We start from the raw sequence: 24,432 nt of genomic DNA on the forward strand, positions 1-24,432 counted from the left end.
ATTCACTGGCCTGGGAGCTGAAATTGCCACCTGAAATTCTGGGGACCCTTATGCCATTGGTTGAACAAGCAATGAAGGGCACTGCTCACGTATTTGATCATAAACAGGAAAAGCAGCCGTGGCTTTGTGGTGAGAGCAAGAACTATTCCTGGTACAGGGGGCGTCGCGGGAAGGCATATCAGGATTCCTGTGAGCAACAGTAAAAGTTAGCAGAAAGCCAGCAAACCAAGACGGGAAGTTCTTTAATATTTAATACCCCAGGTCTTCCTCCAGCAATATGCAATTCTGCTATAGCACTCTAGGCCCTTCGCAAAATATAGATCTCTGAGTCAGAAAACTAACCGCCTCCAGCCACGGCTGTTAAAAGATGTAAGCTCTATCATTCCCTATGCCTCACTGTCCTTCTGAACTTCCTATTGCACCCTGCTGTACCTCCTGTCTCTGTTGTGAGGATGAGATGGGATAACAAGAACAAAGGTTACATCATTAATGTAAAATTCTGTTCCCTTGAGTGCTGTTAATGATGATCTTCTCATTAGCAACAAAGTCTAGGGATAAATCCTACCTCCATCATATGCATGCTTAGGAGACACCAGGAAAAGATCCCCGAGGATGCTGGAGAGGAATTAGGGGAGATATGTCTTAAAGAAGAAGACCCAAGAGACCTGCTTGAAAGGAGATGGCTAATGGTTTAATGCGCCACACAGCTCAACCCAGTCAGCCTGGTGTGGAGGACCACTGAAGACAGCAGTGTGACACAGACCCAACAGGTGAATGTTTCTGGGGATGGAGGAATCAGACAGAGGCAGAGAACTCTAAGGTGAAGAGAAGGAAAGGGGTTCTTGGATTATAGACCTGTTGGGTTGGATGTAAATATGACTGGACACACAGTAACTCTCAGACCTTGGGTTAGATACACTGCTAGGTGAGGGCATGGAGGTGTGCCCAGAGTGGAATTCAAACCATCTGGGCCTGGGTCTTCCCACAGAAAGACAAGGCTGATGAACGCAGGAGCCATTGCAACACCAACAAACTGAGTTCTTATAAGGTCCAGCCTTTGTGAGCACTTGTAAGCACTGTCTACGTAAAGAAAAGCTTACAAGGTCACAGGCAGGGAGACGGGAAGCAAAGGAAGAGGCTCACTGAAGAGCTAGGGGGCGGGGGGGAGGCGTTTGGATCTTGTCCTATCTCCCAAGACTACATACTTGTCCACTGCAGGGGTGTGGCACAGAGAAGGCAGATAGATTCTGGCATTGTGATGAAGTTGCTTTCTCCCTTAGAGCATGGATCATGTGACACATGTCTTTTCATCCTCCACTCTGCCAACATGCAGGGGATACTCAGAAGGTAGTTCACAAAACTGTCAATCCTTCAGAGATCTATCCATCAAAGCCTTCACAGCATAGATGATATCAACAATGACAAAGGTGACAGCAAGAAAGTGTAAGGGCTGGTTCAGCACCCAAATTCTTGATTGACAGGTAGGGCTTAGACCTTTCAGGTACACTGGCTCCAGGAGAACCCTGTGTTCTTGCTCCTCACCCTGTGACCATGGATGAGAGCCTATCTTTCTCTTCATATTAATTACTTGATTTCCTTTTCTGTTTATACGTTTCTATTTTTGACTTAGCAGTGTGTACATGTGTGTGTGTATGTGTGGATGTGCGTGATGCGTGAGAGATGTGCTTATGAGTTCATGTGCACCTGCGCCCAGCACAAGTGTGCATAAGAGAGGACAATTTTTGGGACTTGGTTCTTGGCTTCCACTGTGGGTTCTGGGGATCAAACTCAGGTTATCAGGCTTGTGCAACAAGAACTTTTACCCTCCCCACCAGTGGCTCTCAACCTGTGGGTCTCATATCAGATGTCCTGCATATCAGACATCTACACCACAATTCACAGCAGCAGTAAAATTACAACTATGAAGTAGCAAACAAAATCATTTCATGGGGGCTGGAGAGATGGCTCAGAGGTTAAGAGCATTGCCTGCTCTTCCAAAGGTCCTGAGTTCAATTCCCAGCAACCACATGGTGGCTCACAACCATCTGTAATGGGGTCTTGTGCCCTCTACTGGCCTGCAGGCATACACATGGACAGAATATTGTATACATAATAAATAAATAAATATTTTTAAAAAATCATTTCATGGCTGGGGGTCACCACAATACGAGGAACTGTATTAAAGGGTCGCAGCATCGGGAGGGTTGAGGGCCGCTGCATTATAACAGCTTGTCAGCCAGTTTCCTCATTTGTAAGAAGCATAACCAGCAGGAAGGGCTCTGTGATGGGAGATGCCAAACATCAAGGGCAGGTTGGGCATTCAGGTGACTCACACACCTGTCTTCTCCCTACCAGCGGTAGCATTGGTTCTAGAAGATCCCCTGAGGCTGGGCCTTTTGATCCTAAGCACAGGATGGCATTACTTAGACATGGCCTATCATTCAGGATAAAACAACTCCAACATAGAAAGGTCTAAGGATATGTTGGCATTTTCTACGATGAACAGGTTGCTGACAAATATCAAACCCTTTATGAAACTGAGCCACTTCGGTGCCCTTGCTTTATTGGTGGCCAAGGTCTGGACTGCCTATTAGATAATCCAGTGCCACATAGGGGTCAAAATCTACAGGCAACCACTCCACCAGGAGCTCAGCATTCTCGTCTGTGTCAGCAAAGAGTAGACAGAGGAAGGAGATGCAGGGGAAGCTAGGATGCCTGGCTGCATCCTTTCATCCGCTCCACCCCCAGCGCAGTCTAATCCTGGGAGGACGACAGCCCGTGGTTGACAAAGAGCATCAACATTCAGGTAGGACAGTTGGTGTCCCTTAGGGTGTGAAGCCATCCAACTACTCAAACTATTGGCATGTCGGGGTCTGCTTCAAAGTGTCTCAATCTGGAACAAAGCTGGCTCACTCTTTGTCAAGGAAAGGACATATTGCCAAGGAGATGTTTGATTGCCAGACACCAGTTTAAGTTCTATCATACAGAGCCTCAGGGAAATATTTGAAATTTAGTCTTTTCAGATTTCCTCAACTGAAACAAAAGAGGGGGGGAGTAGAAACCTCTGCCCAAATATTTTTTTTGCTTGGAGACTAATGTCTGGGTTCCTCAGGAAAGACGGAGAGGGGAGAGCTATGCTCCAGGAACAAGAGACCCAGCACAATCCTCCTAGCATTGCAGCCAGCTGGTGTGATGCCTGGGAAAGCCCCCATCCTCTTGTACAAAGTCTTGGGTCTATGGAGAGCTGGGTGACTGCAAAAGAACTCGATATTACATAATGGTTTGTTCACAAGAAATGTTTTGTTAGAAAATGGGAATGCCGACGTTATGGGAGCATTGAGATTGAAGACACAACATTACCGGTGTCAGCAGACACTTGCCTCTGACGTCCAGGGGACAAGTCTTCAGGCTGAGAATAAATCGGTCTTTCCCGTGAGCTTAAATCCTTGTGTCTGTGGGTTGAGATCCTCACTTTTGATTCTTCTGTGAGTTCTTTTCTGAACCACACTGCAAGCCTATCTCAAGTGTGGCATAAATCGCCCCCTCTCCATCCCAGGATGCCGTGACACCTTCTGAGCAGAGATCAAGGAGGCCTGTTGGGTGATGGCCAGACAGTGATCCACTAGGGCACTTCCTGGGCTGCTGCATTCTCTCAGGAGCAGCAGTCAATGCGCCTGCAGAGAGACTGTCATGGATTCTGTCTTGTTGCAGAATTAACAGGAAGTCATCATCAGAAGCCCTGACAAGACTTCAGGGGACAGATGTCTCAACTTAGAAGGAGGTAGCAAGGCCAAGGAAACAAGAAGGAAGTCAGTAGTGGGCTAACGGTTACATTGGGAAGGCAGTGTGTTCAGAGACACCTTCCACACTGCAGGCCCACAAAGGTACCAAAAAACAAAACCAAACACTTGAGACAAACCTCAAAGAAAAGGTAAATGAGTTAATTGACTGAAGAGATCTGATATTCCCAGTAGGATTGCACAGGACATGGAAAAGACAAGCCAAGTTTACACACAAGTGCAATTACTTAATCATGTTGTTGCTTGCTTCATGTCTTTCAGTCCTATGAGGCTAAAACCTCTATCCCCATCAATGAATCTACCTCTACTACGAGAATGACACATAGTGTTTTATTTTACAGGGTACTGCTGTGGTTCTTACATTGTATTTTTTTTCTAGGATGTTTATATTGCAAGTGCTTCAGTCCTTCTTGACTTTAGGAAAGATGGAGCCCTGCTATAGGTTGAGAACTCTGATACAAGACAGAACCTGGTTGTACTTCCTCTAGCACTGACAGTAAATGGATTGGTTATCTCTGATTAGACAATGACCATTATGTAATTCTCATCCCAGAACCTCCGTTCTTCTGTTCACAGATGGGCGTGGGACCCTCCTGAGCATCCAGCTTTAACCCACCATGGAGAATGTAGCCTGTAATGGGTCAGGGGACTCTCAGACTGTCTTCTACCTTACAGGCATTCCCTCTCTGCAAAAATCCCTTTTCCTCCCCATCTTCTTTCTCTTCCTCCTCTTCTACCTGCTCATCCTGGTGGGGAACACCCTGATCCTGGTGGCCGTGGTGACAGATCCCAGCCTCCACAAGCCCATGTACTTCTTCCTAGTCAACCTCTCGGCCCTGGACATCCTTTTCACCACAACCACGGTCCCTAAGATGCTATCCCTCTTCCTGTTAGGAGACCACTTCCTCACCTTCCCTTCCTGCTTCCTGCAGATGTACCTGTTCCACAGCTTCTCTTGCTCAGAAGCCTTCATCCTGGTGGTCATGGCCTATGACCGCTATGTGGCTATCTGCCGCCCTCTGCACTATCCTGTCCACATGACCCCACAGACAAACGCTGCCCTGGCAGCCAGTGCCTGGATCACCGCCCTCCTCCTGCCCATCCCAGCAGTGGTACAGACCTCCCAGATGGCATTTGACAGCATCACCTACATCTACCACTGCTTCTGCGACCACCTGGCTCTGGTCCAGGCCTCCTGCTCAGACACCAACCCTCAGACCCTCATGGGCTTCTGCATCGCCATGGTAGTGTCCTTCCTCCCTCTCCTCCTGGTGCTTCTCTCCTATGCCTGCATCCTGGCCTCCGTGCTTCGTATCAATTCCAGGGAAGGGCGTTCCAAAGCCTTCTCCACCTGCAGCTCCCATCTCCTGGTGGTGGGCACCTACTACTCCTCCATTGCCATAGCCTATGTGGCCTACAGGGCCGACCTGCCCCAGGACTTCCACATCATGGGCAATGTGGTGTATGCTATCCTCACCCCTGTTCTCAACCCTCTCATCTACACCCTCAGGAACAAGGACGTCAAGGCAGCCATCACTAAAATGGCACATCACCAGGATATGAAGAACGTTAGAAAACCCTGAATTTACACCTAAGGGCACAAACAAGTGGCTCCATGCAACAAACTTTCTCTCTTAAGCAGCAACAATAATAGAGAGGAAAATGGGGACAATTTACTCAGCTAAATACTCAGAACACTGATTCTCAAAATGTTTCCTCCATTGTAACTTTTTGTTACTCTAATAACTAAATGGACAGGATTCTTGTTCTGTTTTTACAAGACTGTGACTATAACTTTGTGGGGTGGGGGTTAACAGTCCCATGAATTAAAACAATGTTGTTTCAGAGACTTCAGTATTCAATTGCCAAGTAAATCATTCTTTTCCCTTGGATCTACTCTCAAATTTTCTGAAAATCCCCAGTGTTTCTGACACGTGGCCATGATTCACTGTCGCCCTCTTTGCGGAGCTAAGCACTTGAAAACACCTGTGAAGGGAACAATGGAAACAGCGGGCTATCTTAGCTGACCAAGCAGTACTGTCTCCTCCAGTATTGTAATGCCAGTACCATGGACACTTGCTTGTTAGACCCTCGGGGAGTCACAGGAGTGGAGCACAGCCCCCAGTCCACGGTTTCCGCAGCTATCATTCTTTCCCGAAATAAAGTCCTGGTTATTTCTCTCTGCACTTAGAGGCCAATTCAGCCTGTAAGCCCTTCTGCCTTAAGAGGCTTTTCTTTCTTTTTCTTTCTTTCTTTCTTTCTTTTCTTTTCTTTCTTTCCTTCCTTCCTTTTTTTCTTATTTATTTTGTTAATGTGCATTGGTGTTTTGCCTTCATCTATGTCTCTGAAGGTACCAGATTCCCTGGAACTGGAGCTACAGACCACTGTGAGCTGCCACGCAGGTGCCGAGAATTGAACCCAGATCCCGTGGAAGAACAGCCAGTGTTCTTAAACACTGAGTCATCTCTCCACCCCCTGGAAGTTTCATTCTAAATATCTGTAGTTCTGTTCATCCAAGGACCAAACTAAAGTGCACAAAGTCTTTGGGTGGTAAGGGGTGGGGGACCTAGGTGCTAGAGAGTCTCTTTTCTGGCTTTACACAGTCTCGTTCCAGTATCTGGAGTTTCTGCCCATCACATCTCTACCAGTTTTCCATCAGGGAAGACTCAGTAGATGGGGCTCATCATAGCCTGACAACACACCTGTGATGAGGGCCTCTCAATGGAGGAACTGTCTCCATTAAACTGGTGTAGACATTTCCTTGATTGCTGATTGGCGTGAGAGAACCCAGCCTTCTGTGAGTAATGCTATCCCTGGGCAGGGGGGCCTAGGCTGTAAAAGTGGCTCAGCAGGGCAGGAGAAGCGAGCCAGCAATCATCACTCCCCCGTGACCCCTGCTCAGTTCCTGCCAGGTTTCTTGTTTGAGTCCCTGTCTTAGCTTCCCTTGATGAAGGACTGTAAACTGTAAGCCAAATAAACCCTTCCCTCCACACCGCTGCTTTTGGGCATGGTATTTTATCACAAGAACAAAACTAACAAGGCAGAGCTCAAATAATGCTTTAACTCAGCAGAGAATATATTGAGTCCTGGAACTCTACTTGCCGTAGCCCAGAGCCTGTCAGACTCCAGTGGTTCTCAACCTGTGGTTCACGACACCTTGAGCAAACTTCTGTCTCTAAATATAGTTACATTGCAATTCATCACAATAGTAAAATTAGAGTTATAAAGTACTAACGAGAGTAATTTTATGGTTGGGGCTCCCCACAACATGAGGATCTGTAATATTAAGAGATCGTAGCATTAGGAAGGTGGAGGACCACTGTGGTAGAGTTAATGGCAACAAACAACCTCTTGGAGCCGAGCCAAGGAAATGAAAACTGAGTGTTCTTGTTTACTAACACTGGAAAGCAGTCATTGGGACTCACATCCTTCCCTCTGAACCTATCACTCTGCAGCAGGCCTGGTCTTCGCTGTGTGGCACTGATGTCTAGACTTCAGTGGGACCACAATCTTCAAGGTCAAAAGGGACAGGTTAATCTGGAGTTTAGCCCCTGCAGTCCAAAAACTGTTAGAATTTAACCTAAGGATGTGGAAAGCAAGTTTCCCTCTCTCTGCTCCATTACCAACCAACAAACAATTCTAAATTACCCCTTGTTAGCTTGTATTCTGTCTTGGCCATCTGTGTTCAGAATGCCTCTTTGGAGACCAGGGTCAGTTTTTACTGAAAGCTTTTGCCTGCGCTGTGCCCAGGCATATTTTCATCTCCAAACCTCCTTCTAGACAAGACAAAGAGATGTTCACATGGAAAGTGGATTGGTGTGATAACGGAGTTCCAGATAGCTTTGCCTCCACTTACTGTCTCCTTGGGGATTCTCTTAAATATTTATCCCAAGGAGAGATGCAACAGCAACCACAAAGGCAGCAACAATATTTTTCCCCCACAACCACAACTGCTAATTGTCATAGCCTCTTTGTATTTCACATTTAAAAAAAAAAAACGTTTTTCAACTTTTATGCTAAAAGATGCTATCAAGAGAGTAAAGACCATCACAGGACGGGAGGACATACACACACTTCCTTTCTCTCTCACATACATTTCCCTTCTCTTTCTCTTCCTCCCTCCCTCCCTTCCTCTCTCCCTGTCTCCAGCCTCCCCCCGCCCCCGCACACACGTGTCTAGGTGCATGTGGAGGCCAGATGTTAACAAAGGGTGTTTTCTTCAATCACCTCTCCACCTTATTTCACAAGGCAGTGTCTCTCACTGAATATGGTGCTCACTGATTGGCTACCCTAGCTGGAAGAGCAAGCTCTGGGGAGATGCTTATCTCTACCTCTCTTGTGCTAGGATTACAGGGGTGCTCTACACGGCTCCCAGATTTTTAGGTGGGTGTGGAGATCCAACTCAGATGCTCATGTTTCCATAGCGAGCAATCTCCCTGGGATGAAGATTTGCCATCCTCACCAAGCCAAAGCATGACCCGGATCTGTTGATTTGCATCTCTCTGCTTACTAATGGATTTCGACAGCTCTATATTTATTCTCAGCAGCTGGCAAATCTCTGCAGGACTGTGTATTAGGATACTTAGCCCTTCTCTTTATATTTCCTCTTCTTTATCTTGTTAGGGCACTGATGACTGTTTGTTACAGATGTCAACTATCACACCTGCCAGCCCACTCTGCGATTTGTCCTCCATGAAGGAGAAATCCTGGATTTGATGGAGTTGAATTTATCACATTCACGACCCATGTATTTTCAGTGTGTTCAGCCATCAGTATCACAAAGGAATCCCCAACTCTCATGGGCATCATTTTAGTTTGTACACTTACATCGTGAGTGTTTATATCATGGAGTTTCTCTCATTTAAGGAATAAGAAAGGAATCTTTCTTTTTTTTTTTTTTGTTTTTGTTTTTCAAGACAGGGTTTCTTTGTGGTTTTGGAGCCTGTCCTGGAACTAGCTCTAGTAGACCAGGCTGATCTCGAACTCACAGAGATCCACCTGCCTCTGCCTCCCGAATGCTGGGATTAAAGGCGTGCGCCACCATTGCCCGGCAAGAATCTTTCTTTCCATATTGAAAGTCATTATTTTTGTTCTCAAATTCATCTTTTTAAGAAGTCTTTCCTGGAGCCAGACAAGGTGATGGACACCTTGGATCCTACTTAGGAAGCATTTAGGAAGGAGAGGCAGGTGTATCTCTGTGAGTTCAAAGCTAGCTTGGTCTATGTAGTGAGTTCCAGGACCACCAGGGCTACATAGAGAGACCCTGTCTCAAAAACAAAACAAAACAGTCTGTCCTAGGAGCTAGAGAGATAGCTCACTGGGTAAGAGTGCTTGCTACTCTTTGAGAGAGACCCAAGCTCAGTTCCCAGCACCCACCTCACTCCAGTTTAAGGGAATCTGATTTCTTCTAGACTCTGTGGATAATGCATACACATGGCATACACACAGATATAAACAGATATTCATTAAGAGTAAAAATAAATCTTTTGTAAAAAAAATCTGTCCTTTGTAGTTCTATAAAATTCTCACTACCAAGCTTGTTCTGGATCACCTACTTTGTTTTATTATCAATTGTCTGTTGTTGTCTGAAGACCAAATTATTCCCTTACAGCTCTCAAGTGTGTGGGATTTTCCTATTGGATACAAGGATGGTCCTTTGAGCTTATCATGTATTTCAAAGCTGACTTAGCGATTTGCTTATCTTTATTTGTGTTTAAAGCCTTTAAAAGTATCTTTTCTACTTAATGCTGTAAAGAAAAAAATCGTTTCTAGCTAGTATCATGCTTCCAAACCACGCCCTACTGCAATGAATGATGGTGACCTTGCTAACGCCTCCATAAATTCCTCATTAGAAAATTCATATGAAGATAGGAACTGGGCCTGCTTTTTTTTTTTTCATTTCTATGTCTTCCTATGTCTCTGAGGTGTCACTCAAGAGCTAATGAGATTGAGGACCTGAATCCCATCCCCAGAACCCATAGTGGAAGTAAAGACCTGGCTCCTAAAAGTCCTTTGACTTCCACATCCTTTGGCATGCATGTACTCACACTTGCATACACATACATGTAATAATAACGATAATGTGCCATTCGGCATTTATACCCACGCCGGCCCACATACACACGGTTGTGGGATATTTTGATCACATTGACACTTCTGAGACTACCAATAACCTTGTATCAGAGGGCAGAGTCAACATTCAGCAGGCCAGAATTATCTTTTGAGGTTTTGGTGGGCCCCAATTAGGGTAGGGAGACACAGGAAGGAACAGGGAGGGCTTTGGAAAGAGTCACAGGCTTTTTTGATCAGGTCATCTCATCATTCAGCTCATCATTCCTTCATCGCTCTTTGAATTTATCAGGTTTTTTACCCCAATATTTGACTCCTGAGTTTTATTTAATCATAGAACAATTTAAGTAATCTCTTCATCTGGTGCTTCACACCACACCACACACACACACACACACACACACACACACACACAATCATCTCATCAGGTTTTACATTGCATAGGCTCAAGGCTAGAGACTATTTACTCCTTGAGAGACTTGGAGGAAATGAAAGAAAATCCGCAGCTACAGCCAAGCCCCCTAGCTGAGGTTCACCTCATTCCACGCCATCCCTGCTCCTTAGTGCTCCTCCCTCATCATCACAGGAAGATCGGATGGCAGATTTGTATTCTAGAACAAGTCAGAGACCAACTTTCTTCTCAAGGCTCAAGGACTCCCGGGGGTGATTGGTGGTGACGCTCAATACCAAGCTTCCCTTCATTCTCCAGGCCCTACCACCCATGGTGTGCAAACTCCAGTGTCCAGGGAAGTCATGCTGATGCGTTGTTAAACACAGGATGCTGGCCTCCCACCTGTGTGTTTTGATCTAAAGGATGCTGAGTGAGGCCCGGGGATTTGCACTCTAACACAAATAGGCAAATAGTGAGTTCTAAGCGTCCACTGGCTTTTGCTATTACTCTGCAGAACGGTGCTTTGAATGCCAGTGCCCATAATATCACCCAGCACCACCCTGGAACTTTCTCCCCGTGGAAGAAAATGTTTAATCCGAAGGTTAACTTACTGACCTTCCTTCCGCCGGTGAATGGCATGCTTCATTCTTCACCAGACTCTTTGTCGCCTTGGCTGACAGGAACTCGAGCCTGTTTCTCAACTTTGGCACCTTTCTTTCCCAAGATCCTAAAAACAGCCGCTGCTCTTCTTCCCTCTAAATTATTTTTTGCAATGTTTTGCCCCATTTTACGTTCTTCTCTACAGGAGTCTCAAGTCTTTCTTACATGTAGAATACAAATAAATAATATTCGTTGGCATGATTATGAAGACATATGCTTCAAACAAAATAATGAGCACTTGAAAAATTTATAGCTATTGTTTTATGTTACCTTTTCCATAGGTTGTTGGGTAATTTCTGGTTTGGGGAATTTTTCCTTCCAGGAAGTGTTTAATTCATGTTCTTTCTGGAGAGATGACTATCAGACCCGAGTAGCATAAGGAAGTACCAGGGTATGTCCTGGTTAGGTTTTACTGTCAACTTGACCCAAACTAGAGTCACCTGGGAGGAGAGTCTGAATGAAGAACTATCTAGCTCAGGTTGGCCTGTGGGCATGTCTATATGGGATTTTCCTGACTTTTATTGATCTAGGAGTTCCCAGCCTACTGTGGGCAGTACCATTCCCTAGGCTGGGGTTCCTGATCAGTGTAAGAGAGGAGATACCTAGTTGAGAGCAAGCAAGCAAGCCTCCCTTCACATTCAGAGCTGAGCACTGGAATATCCTTCTGACACCCCGTGTCTTTATCTCTGGAGAGGGGACAGTCAGACTGAGTGCCCTGTGGACCATGCTGAACAATCAATGTGATTTCAAGACTCCTTGGTGCCCTCTTCCTCTTCTTTACCCAGGACCCACCCCTTCTCACACCATCTTTAGGAGTAGGATGCAGGGAAATTATCTATTTGTTCCTATCTCTCCTGACAAGCTGCACAGCAGCTCCAAGCAGCTCCCCCAGTGAAGAATAAGGGAACTCTTCCGAGGCTCTCTGAATCAGTGAACACAAGGACAAGAAAAGACTGCAAGGGCCAAGCAACGGGAGAAGAAAAGCTTGGGAAGAGGAAAGGTAGACTGAGGGAGTATGGACAGAGAATAATATGGAGGCTCAGGAGTTCAGAGCTACAATTCCATCTAGGTACCCGTAGTAGGCTATCTGGTCCATGGTCGCAGCTACCACCATCATCTCATTCACAGCCACCATCTTAATCCTCTCTCTTCACGTCTGGTCCTTGGATCCTGAAGACATGAATTCCTCCTTCTGTTGCTCCTTGATGGTCTTGTACCTTCTGAACAGACGAGACTATATCTCTGCAGTAGCATCCCTTGGACTACTTGCTTTCCAGTCTGCTCCGACTGGCTGTCTGTGCAGGATCACTCAGCAATGCCAGAAGAAAAATGAAGACCAAATAGAAGTCATCACAGTTCCTGGAGCTCAGTCAAAGTCAGAAAAAAACTAAAGTATTTTGGTTTTTGATATGGGATTCTTTGTTGTTTTTAATATAGAATCTTATTATGCAGCAAAACTGGCCTCAGAATACTCCTGCCTCAACCTCCTGAGTGCTGGGATTTAAGTTTATCTCCATACCACACCGCTCCCTGGCCAAGGGCTAAAACTGTGAGATGAGAAATAGTGTAGTCTGCAAACTGGTATGCCTTGGCTGGCTGTTATCCATGAGGCCTGCCCCTTTCTGAAGAGAAACAGAGGAGGAGGAGTGGAACAGGGAAGGGAAGAGGGGCTGGAAAGGGGAGGGAGCAAAACTGCAGTTGGGGTGTAAAGCAAACAATAAATAAATACCAAAAAACTGACATAAGAAAAATTCTGTGGACAGGTAATGATCTGCCTGTCATGACAATGAAACATGTTTACTGCCACTGAACTAATTGTATGTTTAAAAAGTAACTAAGGGGCTGGAGAGGTGGCTCAGAGGTTAAGGGCACTTGCTACTCTTCCAGAGGTCCTGAGTTCAATTCCCAGCAACTGCATATGGCTCACAATCATTTGTAATGGGATCTGGTGCCCTCTTCTGGCATTCAGGCACACATGCAGGCAGAACACAGCACACTGTATACATAATAAATAAATCTTTTAAAAAAGTGATTAAGAAATTAAAAATTTAGGTTTATCATGTTTTGCCACAGCTAATGTGAAAATAAATGGCAATTTTCTGATGAAATCATGGAGAATTTTTCAATGCATGTTTTATTTAAATTTACCAACTCTTGTAAATATTAATGAAGATACGTAGGAGTATGCCAATAAATTAAGACTATCTGCATTCAAATGTTCACTTTTAATATCACCCATGAGAGATAAGTGGAATATTATGTACTAAAATAAAAATTATGGAAAAGAGGTAGTGTGATAGTCACTTGGTGTTATATGGAGGAACAGAAAGAGAGGAGAGAGGGAGAGACAGAGAGAGAGAGAGAGAGACTATCCTTCTCAGAGCCTAAGTGGAGGGAAGATGAGTAATAGGAAAACTTATCATAAAGATATTTGATGTCTTTGAAGTAAAGGCATCAGTGAGTGCCATAGAAAGAGTATTTCAAGTACATACCAAGAAAGCCCCATGACATAAGGAGCTAATTCTACAGCATTAAATGATACAGCAGATTTCAAGAAAAAAAAATGAGACCAGGAGTTGGGTTACCTGTGCACCCCTCGATGACGTGAGCAGGAGATGGTCACCTGTGCACCCCTTGATGACGTGAGCAGGAGATGGTCACCTGTGCACCCCTCGATGATGTGAGTAGGAGATGGTCACCTGTGCACCCCCTAGATGATGTGAGCAGGAGATGGTCACCTGTGCACACCTCGATGACGTGAGCAGGAGATGGTCACCTGTGCACCCCTCGATGATGTGAGCAGGAGATGGTCACCTATGCACCCCTCGATGACATGAGCAGGAGATGGTCACCTGTGCACCCCTCGATGACATGAGCAGAAGATGGTCACCTGTGTACACCTTGATGATGTGAGCAAGTTTCAAACAGAAACCGAAAGCACTTTGCACACCAATGTCACGACATCATGAGCAGTGTCCATTCAAACCTAACCACAACAGGCAGATCTTTCCAGATGCACAGGAAGTGGGGACCACAGCACCTGTGGGCCCCACTCTGAAAGCCTGTTATGTAAAGAAATGCAGGCAGCCGGTAGATGACTCGAAATAAAGAATGGCTGGAATTAAGACTCGGAGATAAAAGTGACAATGATGAGTAGCATTTAAATATAGAACCAAGACTGAAGAACTCTGGGAATTATAGCCACAGAATAGAAATTAATGTTCCAAACTTTGACAAAGTAAAATTAATGATACAACTAACATCGTTCAGGATCAAAGGACAGCAAGTACAAGTACACAAAGTTAATATCCTTAAAATGAAAACAAGAAATTAAAAGACAGCATTTCCTATCTATTAATGTTTTCCACGGTCTTTCTTCCTTGATTAACGCTTGAGCTTCATTTAATAGTTAACAGTTCTTGAGCGGAAGACACATTTATCTTCATTGTATTTTTAGGTTGGCAGACAAAGTAAAGATGAAACCTGTGTGTGTTTTGTTCTCATTTGTTCCCTCTTCCTCCCCTTTACTGATTCCCATTCTCTCACTTCTGCTTCCTCATCACATGGACCCTTAGGATCCCTTTCTGCCTTCCCCTGTTCCCTTTTGCAGTTTCATGACCTGAACAATGCCCATATAAACACACACGCATAAACAGACATGCACGAACAATGCACGAGAGAGAGAGAGAGAGAGAGAGAGAGAGAGAGAGAGAGAAAGAGAGAGAGAGATATGCTCCTGGACAGAAAACTTACACCAGGTATCTCTAAGCCTGGCTTGTTTCACTTAACACAGTGACTTTTCAATTGCAAAATGCCGTGACTTTGTTTCTTTTTACAGCTACATAGAGTTCCACCATGTATATACACCCCCTTTTCTCTATCTATTCATCTGCTGGAGGACATCCACCCAGTTCAGTTCCCAGCTACCTAAGAGTTCTGTGAGTACATACATGCCCAACGACCATAACTGGGTCACAGCCATTCTAGTTTCTGCTTTTTTAGGAACTTCCACAGCTAGTGATGGACATAGCTGCTATTTGAGTTTAACCACCACCATCATTAATTAAGGGTTCTTCTTTCCCTACATCCTTACCAGCATTTGTTGTTAATATTTTAAGATTTATTTTGATTACTTTGAATTATGTATAGGTGTGCATATCTGTCGATGGGTATGTGCATGTGTGTACAGGTACCGTCAGTGTCCAGGGACATCAGATCCCCTAGATCTGGAGTTACAGACGCTTCTGATCTCCTGACTGTGAGAGCCCATAGAAGTGGCTCTGTTCTGTCTGGACTTACAGCTAGAGAGAGTTCAAGTTTGTTTTCCTTCAAGGTCAAACAGCAGGCCTAAGGTGAAGCTGCTGTACGTCTTGCCTAGATAACAGGGTGTTTGACCTAAGGTGTAGCCACTGGATGTTTTGCTCCTCAATGTTTTGAACTCTTGTTTGTCTCTTGTATCAGGATAAGGAAAGTCTTTTTGTCCTCCCCTTTGGCTTGGGGTATAAAAGGGCTATGAAAAATTAACTCGAAGCTGCGGTATTCACGGACGGTGCTTCTGAATCTATCCTATGTCTGTTTATTCTGTGCTTCTGTCATTCTTTCCTGCAATTTTCAATCCACACACCTGCCTCCAAGTAAGAATGAAGAAGCCAGGTGGGACCCAGCAGCAGACATCACTGCCCAGACGTGGGCTACGGCACCTGATGTGGGTGCCGAACTTACCTCCTCTGGAGGAGCAACAAGTGTCCTTAGTTGTCTCTCCTGACTGAGATGGTTTTCTCTAAGCAGTTTTGCTTTGCATTTTCCTGATGGGTAAGGCTATTGATTACTTCTTGAAGTATTTATTAGTGACTTATGTTACTTATTTTGAGAAATATCTATTCAATTCATAGTCAATCCATTGGCTGAGTGGTTCAATTTTTTTGGTGTTTAATTTTTGCAGTTCTTTATTTATCCTGTATATTAATCCACAGTCTGATTATAGTTGGTAATGATATCTATTCCCCATTCTGTAAGCTGTTTCAAACCAAAGCAAAGTATAAAGGGATTATAAGACAGCACTGTGACATATTTTACATCAATGCACAAGCAAGATGAAAATAACATTTTCTAAGCTTATTTATATTTCTAAATATAAATTGGGCTTGTAAATGTGCAAGTGAAGAGTTGATATGATCGATGTGCCTACCACTTAAAGAATAATAAACATCTTTCTCAAGGGAAAAAGAGGAAAGAACACTGCTTACGTCATTAGGTGAATTCAGTATCAGCCTCATGTCAGAGCCAGATAAAGAGATCAAAAGAAAACTAACTAACTCCAATTCACCAATACCCTCTGTGAATATAGATACAAAAATTCCCAGTAAACACTAGCAATGGAATTCATTTTCAAATGGTCATACTATACTGTGACCACACAGAACTTACCAGACTGGAAGAGTGTCAGAATACATTAAACTCTATACAAGGCAGCACATTAACAGAATGATAGGAGTGGGGGAATCACATGATCACCTTAGTTGATATGATGAAAGCATCTGACAGTTTCAATGTCCTTTCGCAACAAGGCACGCAGAGAGCTAGGAATGAATGGGGACTTCCTCGGAATAGAAATAGGCATTCGAAAGGAACCCACAGTAAGCCATCCCGTTGGTGGAGAATGAAAGCCTCCCTCCTAAGAGCAGGGGCAACAAGACAATGCCTCCTCCTTTCATTTCTATTCAACACTGTCCTCAAAAGCCTAGTGTCCTGGTTGTTGTTGTTGTTGACTTGATACAACCTAGTTATCTAGGCAGGGGTACCTCAGTTGAAAAAAACTCTTCCATCAGCTTGCCTGTCAGCAAGTCTGCAGGATGTTTTCTTGATTAATGATTGGTGTGGGCTGGCTCAGTCCATTGTGGGTGGTGCTGCCCTGGGCAGATGGGCCTGGGTACTATAAGAAACCAGGCTGAGCAAGCCGTGGGGAACAAACCAGCAAGCAGCTCCCCTCCATGGCCTCTTCTTTAGTTCCCGCCCAGCCTGAGTTCCTGCTCTTACTTCCTTCACGATGCTGTAAGATGAAATAAAACTTTTTCTCCACAAGTTGCTTTGTTCATGGTGCTTATTACAGAGGTAGAAAACTACTAGGGCAACTGGTGAAAGGAATTCATCAGATGACAGAAAGGGAAGGCATGAAAGTCAGGAAGGAACACCAAGACACCCTGTTTACAGATGACCTGAAACTCCATGGAGCAAGTCCTGAAGACCCACAAAAGGGCTGGAGAGGTGCCTCGGGGGTCAAATGCTGGATCACAGCACTCATATCAGGCAGCTCATAACTGTCTGTAACTCCAGTTCCATGGAATCCGATGCCTTCTTTTGGCCCTTTCAGGTAAATGCACTCACGTACATACCCACACACAAATAATTTTTAAAAGTAAATAATATATCTTTAAAAATCTATTAGACTAGCAAAGTTGCAGGGTATATGACTGACACACAAAACAGTTACTTTTTTGTTACTATGCATTGACTGTGATGGGTTTGCTGCGGGTCCCCAGCGGCTTGCAGCAGAAAGCAGCCAGTCCCAGGCAGGGACACAATTAATGAATTAAAATGACATTACACAAAGTTAGAGAAGTATTAGAGTCCTGAGAACATAAAAACATTTCTGCAATTTAAACAACACAGACTCTTGATTTCTAAATGGGTGCGGAAACCGAATGCACACTTTTCCAAAAGAAATACACAACAGCAATAAGCACCTGGAATGATATCTGATGTCATTAATCATTAGGAAAATGTACAAGACACCACTTCACCCTCACCAGAACCTCTGTAACCAAAGGTCAAGGAAGGAGGTCAGATAGTACAAGACCAGTGTAGGCTATATGGTGAGTTCTAGGGCAACCTGAGCTGCTACATCCTGTGTTGAGGAGGATGCATGATGGAGGAAGGTCATTGGTTAAATAAAAAGAAACTGCTTGGCCCTCATTGGTTAGAAGATAGGTGGGAAGAGTAAACAGAACAGAACGCTGGGAGGAAGTGGAAGTGAGCTCAGACTCCACAGCTCTCCTCTCGGGGGCAGACGCCTCAGAGAGACACCATGCCCCGCTCCCGGGATGAAGCTCCAACCCAGGATGGACATAGGCTAGAATCTCCCTGGTAAGCGCACCTTGGGGTGCTACACACAGATGATTAGAAATGGGCTAAATTAATATGTGAGAATTAGCCTAGAAGAGAATGGGCCAAGCAGTGTTTAAATGAATACAGTTTGTGTGTTGTTATTTCGGGGCATAAGCTAGCCGAGCAGGCAGCCGGGGTGCTGGGGACGCAGCCCCGCCACCCTTATTACTACAGATGCGGAGAAACTGGAGCCCTCCTGCATCACTGATGGGTGTGCAGAAGACACCGTCATGACAAGAAACCACATGGCACCTCCTTAGTAAGTTAAACCCAGAATCGTCCTACAACCCAGCAGTCCACCCTGGGTAAATAACCAAAATAGTGACCACATGAGCTGGGGAGACAGTGAAGACTAGAAAGTCTCACAAGCACAGGGGCTTGAATTTGATTCTGAGGACCCCAGAAAATGTCAGGTACAGTGGCACATGCTTATCATTCCAGCGCTGGGGAGACCCAAGCAGGAGGACCCCTGGGTTCAGATATCCAGTATAGCTTATTAAGAAGCTCCAGGCTAATGAAAAACCTTGTTTCAAAGGTGGTGGATGGCATTGCTGGGGATGACGTCAGAGACTGTCCTCTGCCTACCTCACACGCAAGTGTCCATGCTTCCTCATAAACACATACACATGCATGAATAAAACATGTGTCTCAAATGTTTACGAGAGGGCTATTCACAATAGATGAAAGAAACCACCAAAATGTGTGTAGGAGGTTCCTAAAACAGGTAAATTCATGAGACAGATTATAGATTAGGAATTACCATAGGCACGGGGAGAGGGGAGATGATGGAGAATTATTGTGTAATGGTTAATAAAGGGTTTGTTTTGTAGTGATGAGAATACTTTTAGAAACAGTAGTGATGATTGCACAACACTGTAGGTATAGTGGATACCATAGAATCAAATACTTGAGAATAAATAAACCAGGGATCAGAGAGCTGGATCTGTGGTCAGGAGCACTTCCTGCTCTCCCAGAGTCTGTGGTTTGAATCTCAACACCCATGCTAGGCAGCTCACACCACCTGTGACTGTAGCGTGGAATCCAGTGCCCTCTTCGGGCCTCTGAGAGCCCCCGCGTGCATTCAGACATAGCCACACAGGCCCACACACATACACATAAATAATAATAAAACACCTTTTAAAATTGATTAAAATGGCTAAAGTTGTATCTAGTTTCCAAAATGAACAAAGTCAACTGTGATGGCAGGGACACACCTGCAACCCCAGGGTGTGGAAGGTCTCAGAGGCAGGTGCTTAGGTCAAAGCCATTTTCCCTCAGCTGCCTACTGAACGGGAGATCGGTGTGGCCTATATGATACGTTATTTAAAAAAAAAAAACATTTTAACAATGTAATATATAAAAAAAGCCTACACTGAATTATATACTTTCGATGAGTGGATTGTGTGCTGTGTGGATTATATCTCAATATAACTGCCTTTTTAAAAAAAAACAGAAAGGGAATATTACATTCATACAGATAAATGCACAGCACGGAGGAACCCAAAATGCATTCTGGTAAGTGATTCAAGCAGGACACAAAAAGATATCCAGGGTAGATTAAATAAAGAGACAGCTTGGTCACCATTGCCTGGAGCTGAGGGGAGCTGAGGGGGAAGGGAAGTGACTGTGGACGAGTGCAGAATGTCATTGGTGGGGGAGATAAAAAGGTTCTAGAATGACTTGGCACCTGAGATATGGCTGAGCTATTGAAGGCACATACTGATCTTGCAGAGGATCCAAGTCGGGTTCCCAGGACTCACACCGAGACTTGCAACCTGTAACTACAACTCCAGGGGATCCAGTGCCCTCTTCTGGGCTCAGCAAGCACCTCCTCTGGGTATGCACATACCCCAACACCTCCCTGGGCAAGCACAGAGACACATATTTAAAGTGTGTATGTGTGTGTGTGTGCTCTGACAATGGCTATACAATATATATTGTATTGACTATATTGAAAATAAAATTCATGCTTCCGACGATGAAGCAGATAACTGTACGGACTCCTGGCTCAGTACAGCTGCTTGTTAAAGTGAGGTTGTAACAGGAGGAGGCCCAGCCTTGGCCCCTACTGGGTGCTTGGTACAAACCAGTTACCATGGAGACGAGGGTGATTCTAAGATGATGGAAACAATCCTGGATGTTCTTGGCAACTGCATGTCTGAGGGGATCGTCTTCCCATCTCCAGAGACTCAGCCCCACCAAGGACAGAAGGACCTGCCTCTAGCAAGACACCAATATTTACCTCCCTGATGCCCAGCTCCCAGGCTCCCTGTTGCCTTAATTGGCCCCTAAAAGGGAAACAGATCTTATTGACAGGACCTAATGAGTCCCTAGGAATCTGGGTCCCCACGTTCTCCGCTCCCCAGTTACTTGTTCCAGACAAGTAAAGAACTTTTCAGGCTCCCGGAGGAAAGGGAGGCCTTGAGAGACAGCCACAGAAGTGGCCTGAGCCAACTGGTAATTAGGCCCAGGAGACCCTGCTTCATGATGGCAGGCGCCAGGCTTAGTGCACGGTGGATGTACTGCCTTGGCCCCTGTGAGAGTTCTGCCCACACCTTCCTCCCCGTCCGACTTCCCCACAGACATCTCTGTTCATTCCCTGCTCTGAGGCCTGGACTGGGCCGCTGCTCACTCCTGGATGCCCTGAGCTCACAAGGGCCAACTCATACACCTCTTCCACTCTTCAAGGCCCAGGGCAAACGTTTCTGTATGACAGCCATCCTTGCCCTACCCAGGGCACCCATATTTGCGATTCCTGACCCAGGGCTTTGCACCACAGGCCTAGTGCAGGGTTAGCCATGCATGCTGCATGCTTCCAGAGAGACCCCAAAGCACAGAAGCTGGACTTGAGGCAGAGAAAGCCTCAAGCTCCTTCTGCCCTGAGGCTTTCTCAGAGCAATGTCATGCAGCCAGCAGCTGTTCCTTTAAAAAATGGTGCCTAGAGTCAAATATTAATAAAATTACAAAACAAGGCATCTGGTTTCCCTGACTGCAGGAATCCTCGGAGCCCTCACTGTGTTAACGGATGCTGCCCATCTGTTAAGAAAAAAAAAGATAAAGGTTCTTAAGGGGCTAGAAAGATGGATCAGCAGCAGTTAGGAGCATGTATTACTCTTGCAAGGGACCTAAGTTTGACTCCCAGCACCCATGTGGGGCAGCTCACAACAACCTGCAACTCTAAGTCCAAGGGAATCCAATGCCACCGGCCTCTGCACACATCTGAACTTGGGTGCACAACCCACCACCACCACCCTACAACACACACACCAGTGTAAAGCTCTAAAAAAAGAAGAAGGTTCTTAACTATTGGCTACAGAATCTTTCTTCCCTTCTAAAATCTTATGGGACCTGTGAAATGTAAAATCACTGGAAAATTTTGACCTAAATGATAAATGGGTAAGGCAATCACATCTTACCATCTCCCAAACTGAATTCAAGGCCTGTAAAGTAATTAAATGTTTAAATGAAACTACAAAACCCACCAGGAAATGAAACAAAAGGAAAATGTGGGCAATATCTTTGAACCTCCAGGACTGGAGCTGAGCCTGGCTTGTACAGAGGGGGCTTCTAACATCGCCAACAGACATGATGCAGAGGCGGTATTCACGGAGGCTTGTTGAGAAGGCTGGCTGTGCAGGCCTCCGTGTTGACCCTATTCTACCTAGGAAGCCACGACTAGGAAACTAATAACTCCACACAAGGAAAACATCCCCATACGGCCACTTCGTGGGGTCTGTGAGGCCAACACAGGGACAGGAGAAAAGACAACACAGGATCAGATATGTAAGGCTTTAAGAATCATGCTAAGGGCCTGGTGTGGTGGCACACTTTAATCCCAGCCCTCAGGAGGCAGAGGCTGGTGAATCTCTGAGATAAGGGCTAGCCTGGTCTTTGTAGGAAGTTCCAGGTCAGCCAGGGCTCACAGTGAGACCCTGTCTAAAAGCAAAACGAGCCAAGGAGCTTGACTGAGGGATGGGGTCCAGAACTTGACTCCCTGCCCGGAACCATTCCCCACCTGACAATGAGCGGACACAAACTGCAGGTTTCAGAAAGCTCTGGATGACAAGCCTGGCAATTTGGACCATTTCCATAGCAACCGGGAGCCACGGCAGGTCCTTGTTCTTTGGGCTGCGTGTCTTTGCCTTCTCCCAAGAGCTTTTCCCAGTGCTATTGCTAAAATGCACAACCTAGTTGCTTCTAGGACAACCCAACCCTCCTGGTCTTCATGTAGAAGAGGGAGGTGCCCTTTCTTCCCTGCAATGCAAAAGCACAAAGCCCTGAGAGGTAACCAGGGCTTTGTGAGGTAAAGCCTCACAGAACATTAGAACTTCAGATTTCCCTCAGTTCCAGAGCTGTTCTCCTATACCCTGGTTAAGAAATATAGAAAGCTGCTGTCATGACGAAGAAGAGAACATCTGGTCCAAAGTTGTCACAAGGGAGGGGTAAATAAGACCTTGAGGGTAGGTGAGCTCCCAGAGGTCTGTGCGGCAGCCGGGTAAGCTGCCTATCCTCTATCTGCACTCCCCAGAGAAAGTCTGCATCCCGGCTCCTTCCTTCAGCATCCCCGTGCCCCCATCTGTCTTGTCAGAGACCAATGCCGGGACATCTCCAGGCTGCCTTCAATTATGAGGCAATAAATATGAGATGTGCTGCGTGGTGAGCGGCTGCTTGGGCCGCCAGCCCCGCCTCCACCCTCAGAAGCCTCCGCGCCGAGAAGATTGGATTTTGTTTCGTTCATTTTTTATCTCTAGTCTGTGTCGGGTGGGAAGACACAGGCTATGGGGAGTGGATAATTTGATCCTCTTCCCACTTACCAGTGCGGCACCAAGATGGAAAGTGTGATACCCTCAGGCTGCCCTCACCCCGAGGAGCTTCTCCACCTTCACGCACCAACCCTGCGTGTGTGTAGCTGTTGTGCAAGGGTCCAGTTCAGGTAACCTGAGGCCCAGCTTTGACCTTGCTGCTGACCCACTTCAAGATGCTAGGCCAACACCCTGACCCGGAAGGTGGGGGCCCCATAAAAAAACAAAAGACCTGCGCCAGCCCTCTTGGTGCTGCAGTTTACACCGTGTTTGGGCGCAGACATTGATACTGGATGTGGAGGGTTTAAATTTGCCAGGAAGAACACAGGGAAACTCCAATGAGGCAGCTGATGTGATGGAGAGAGGGGGGGGGGAGTTACAGGGGCTGGAGAGATGGCTTAACTATTAGAAGTGTGTAATGTTCCCGCAAAGACCTGAGTTGTTCCCAGGACCCAAGTCACAACTGCCTGTAAATCTACCTCCAGGTGAAACTGACACCCTCCTCTGGCCTCTGTGGGCATCTGCATTCACATGCAAACACACACACACACATACACACAGAGTTAAAAGTATTAAAAAAAAACCCAAGTCTTTAAAAAAAAGAAATACTATTATTATCATCAGCCTAATGAATGATGTCATCAAATGCTCACTGGAATGAGGACAATACTAGATATTAATATCAGTTTCTAACTCAACAATTCTTCAAGTAGATTACCACCCCCATTTGGTAAAGAAGGAAATCAAGATTTGCCCAATGTTACACAGTAAGTAATAGAAGGAAGACATCAGCAAACCCATCTCACCCTAATGCCCACACCTGTCCAGCTCAGGCGCTTCCACTGGACTCTGCTTCCTGGAAAGAAAAGCAATGTTTTAGTAACTGGAGAATGTGCACACTCCACCTGGTTTTTGTGACTGTTTGGGTGTGGAAAGCAAAAGGCAGAGGAGGGAAGGATGGTAGGCAGGCTGCTGGGAGTGTGGAGTGGTGGGTGGTGGATGGACAGAGAGCGTAGGAAAATCAGAAAGCTCGGTGAAGACACCTCATATGATCTTGGCCATAGAAACATAAGACCATTGGAAATTGTTGGTGAATGACAGTTGTAGATATATGAGCAGATGAGATCACTAGAGGAAGCGAATACAATGGAAGGAAGATCAAGGCTGGGACCTTGGAGCTCTCCAACCCTCAGAGGATGAAGACAATGGTCTAAAGACTCGGAGGGGAGCTATATGAAGTCAGCCAATGAGGAACGGAGTTGAGTGGTCAGGTGGGTGAAAGCAAAAGTCTGTGGGGACCAGCAAGCAGGGGGAGGCAGGCACTCAGTGTCCCTTTGATCTTGTCAGAGTGGTCTTCGTGCTCATAGTGTCACCCAAGAGTTGGGAGAGTCTCTAACACCCTTCTCATGGACTTTGAATTATCTCTGTGCACTAGACATGGGGAATCTCTGGCCCAGCTGTTGTCAGTGACTCCTCTCCAACCCTTTCCACAAACTCTGAATAGTCTGAGATTAGGTCAAGAGCCAAGCCAGGTGTGATGACACAC

The 24,432-nt window shown here is 45.6% G+C and overlaps 1 protein-coding gene across 1 annotated transcript; it reads left to right on the plus strand.

The window, feature by feature from the left end:
- Nucleotides 1-4,417: 4,417 nt before the first annotated feature.
- LOC121459132 (olfactory receptor 2AT4-like) lies at nt 4,418-5,383 on the plus strand. The gene has a single exon (XM_041668660.1). It carries the CDS (start codon nt 4,418-4,420, stop codon nt 5,381-5,383), a length of 966 nt encoding a protein of 321 aa, XP_041524594.1.
- The last annotated feature ends 19,049 nt before the right edge of the window (nt 5,384-24,432 follow it).

The sequence above is a fragment of the Microtus oregoni genome, unplaced genomic scaffold (assembly GCF_018167655.1).
Source record: "Microtus oregoni isolate MIOR12 unplaced genomic scaffold, Mior012 000018F_ref0000195, whole genome shotgun sequence".
NCBI lineage: Eukaryota > Metazoa > Chordata > Mammalia > Rodentia > Cricetidae > Microtus > Microtus oregoni.